Consider the following 3,028-nt stretch of genomic DNA (forward strand, 5'->3'; position numbering starts at 1 on the left):
TGGGATCCCCGCGTTCCGGAAGTCCAGGGTCACGGCCCGGGGGTCATGGGTGCTAGGGAAGATGGGGGTCTGCGGCTGGCCTGGCAGGAGCAGGAGGTCCCTCCCGAGGGTAACCCCTGCGGGTGGCCGGACCAGGGGCCCACCCAGGGACAGCATCGATGGTGGGGACCGCCGGGGCCTGCCCGGCTTCCTCTTGATGGGGGGTGGGCAGGGGGCTAAAGGGGCAGGGAGCAGGGGTGGTAGCTGCCCGGGGGCCCGAGCCTGTGCCCTCAGGACAGGTACAGGCAATGCCAGGGGCAGGGGCAGGGGCAGGGGCAGTGGGAGAGGCAGGCCTGTGTCCAGGAGCACTGGGGAGGGCAGAGGGCCAGGGCGCTCGTCACGCCGGCCAGCGGGCAGGGGACAGACAGGGAGCAGCAGGGGCCCACTGGGCTCAGGGAAGGTGGGCGTGAAGCTGAAGTCCCTGCCCGGTGTCCGCGGGAGCCCCCCGCCACTCAGGCTGGGGGACTGGGATGGGTAGGAGAAGGGGCTGCCGGGCACCTGCGGGGAGCTTAGGGACAGGTTGCTGCTGCCCCCTGAGAGTGGGGGCTCCCCACCGGGGGTGGCCGGTACTGTCTCTGTGCTCTGTGACTTGGCCAGGCTGCCACAGAGGCCTGGAGTTCGCGGGGGCTGGTCCTCCGGAGGGGGCTCCAGGGGCGCGGGTGGGGGTGGGGGCTCCGGGGTCTCGGGCTCCGGGGGTGGGCTGGGTGGCCGTGGCGGCCGTGGCGGTGGCAGGGGTGGCTGCGGGGGCAGAGACAGCACCGGAGGGGGCTCGGGCTCCGCTTCCACGTCTTGCTCTGCAGAGAGACAGGCCAGATGGGAGCCAGGTTACCGGGTTCTAACTCAAGGTGGCCAGACTGCGGCCCTACCAAGTGCTTGCACCTGTGCCCCCAGCTTGTGCGGACAGACACTGTCCCCGGTGAGCCCACGTGAAGAGTGCTCAGCGCCAGCCGGGCATCAGGCACACGGCAGGTGCTTCATGAACATTGGTGGGTAAATCAAGGACACGGGAGACAGAATTATCAACCTTTCTCTACATCTTTTTTCCTTTCAATTTTTTTTTTTTTAAAAGACAGAATCTCACTACGTAGTTTAGGCTGGCCTTGAGCTCACTGTGTAGTGCAGGCTGGCCACATACTCATGCTGATCCTCCTGCCTCAGCCTCCCAAGTGTTGGGATTATGCCGGGCCCTCAGTGCGTATAAGCTTCACAAGGACAGATACTTTTATCTGCTTGGTCCACTGCTGTATTGCTCATGCCTAAAATCGTACTGGGGACCAACAGAACCTTAATACTGAGCTACTATTCAAACACCTGTGGTCAAAGGAATAGAACAAAATACGATGAACAAAATATACCAGTTTTCTGTCCTCTCCTGAAGGGCTTAGGAAAAAACAGGTCAAGCCACACTTGCCTACCTAAGTTAAAAGGAACTCAGTTGCCCAGCAGCTCTGGTATATTCTGGGAGACCGGCAGCCACACTCTGGTGCCCACAGCACGGAGGACACACCTGTGACTGCCAGGAGCTCGGCTGAAGGAGCCGCGGGGGGCTTTCCTGGCTTAGTGCAGCTTGGACAGGGCGGTGCGGGCATGGAGCCGGCAGCCCCCTTCTACGCCAAAGCCGCCCCCTTGACTTTTACTAAGTGACCACGACGCTGCCACCCCCTTCGTAACATGTGTGGGAGCCATGGTCCAAGGAAACCCTGGCCCTGAGGAGGGAGGACGGCCGCGGTCCCTGTGGCTCCAGTCCCAGAGCCAGGCTCAGCACCAGCTTGATGGGCATCACGCCACCCTGTGCCCTCTGGGACTGCACAAAGGAGGTGCGTTCCGTGGGCGCCGTTTCAGGGGAGCCTGCTCCTGACAGCAAGCACCCGCGCCCACCGGCCTGCGCCCCGCGAGGTCGCAGCCCTACCTGGAACTCGTCCCGGGGACTCGGTGAGCAGCGCCTCGGCCTCCTTGGGAGGGGGCTCTGGTGACATCAACATGGTTGCTCCCTGGTTTGGGGTTGGCTCTTCCAAGGGCTCCTTGGACCCCACCAGCTCCTCACCAGCCACGGGTAGAGGGGGCTCCTCCAAGGTGGGGGTCTGCTCCCCGGGGACCGAGTCCTCAGCCTCAATGTCCACCTCTCCTTCTGTGACCAGCGGCTGCTCGGCAGGTGCCCCTGGGGCCAGGGTTGCCTCCTCCCTGCCCGGCTCAGTGTCCTCAGCACCTGCAGGAGGCACGGTCTCCTCTGCCACTGCCACCACAGCTGCCGCCATCTCCTCCTCCTCTTCCTCCTCCTCCTCCTCCTCCTCCTCCTCTGGGGCCATCTCCTCTTCATCCTCCGAGGACTCGGACGAGGACTCGGAGCTGGACTCAAACTCCGAAGACTCAGAGCTCTCGCTGGAGGAGTCCGCACCGGCTTTGGACATGACGATGCTGGCCGTCTCCTCTGGGTGTGGGGGGATGGCAAGGAGCCACATCACCATCTGTGGGGTCCCAGGCCCTCGCCCGACACCTCTCCAGAGCCTCACACTGGGGGACCTGGCTAAGCACAGCCCTCAGGCAGAGTGGGGCCTGAGGCAAGTGTCACCAGGCTTGCTTGCTTGCTTTCTCTGGCACTGGGGATTGAATTTAGGGCAGTGATGGCGAACCTTTCAGAGCTTCCAATGATATACACGGCAGGCTGGAGCACAGGTGCCATAGGTTCACCACCACTCATTTACATCCTCAACCCTTTATTTTTCAATTTGAGACAAGGGGTCACTGAATTGCCCAGGCTAGCCTTGAACTTGTGATTCTCCTGCCTCAGCCTCTCAGGTGCTGGGATTACAGGTGTGCACCACCATGCCTGGCCATAATGTTCATTTTACTTAATTTTTTTATTTTTGATACCAGGAATTGAGCTTAGGACCTCATGCTTCCAGGCAGGTGCTGTGCTGCTGAGCTACATCCCTGGTCCCGTAATACTCACTTTATTTTCTTTGCTTTTGAGATAGGGTCTCACTTTGCA

The 3,028-nt window shown here is 61.5% G+C and overlaps 1 protein-coding gene across 1 annotated transcript in view; it reads right to left on the reverse strand.

Annotated features, from left to right (window-relative positions):
* Setd1b (SET domain containing 1B) overlaps positions 1-3,028 on the reverse strand; it is a gene marked incomplete in the record, with an annotated part of 23,769 nt that overhangs the window by 8,079 nt on the left and 12,662 nt on the right. The window contains 2 exon segments of the mRNA XM_013503539.1: positions 2-833; positions 1,949-2,504. Of these exon segments, the coding sequence (XP_013358993.1) occupies positions 2-833; positions 1,949-2,504 (1,388 nt within the window).

This window comes from Chinchilla lanigera, unplaced genomic scaffold (assembly GCF_000276665.1).
Source record: "Chinchilla lanigera isolate Chin_1 unplaced genomic scaffold, ChiLan1.0 scaffold00081, whole genome shotgun sequence".
NCBI lineage: Eukaryota > Metazoa > Chordata > Mammalia > Rodentia > Chinchillidae > Chinchilla > Chinchilla lanigera.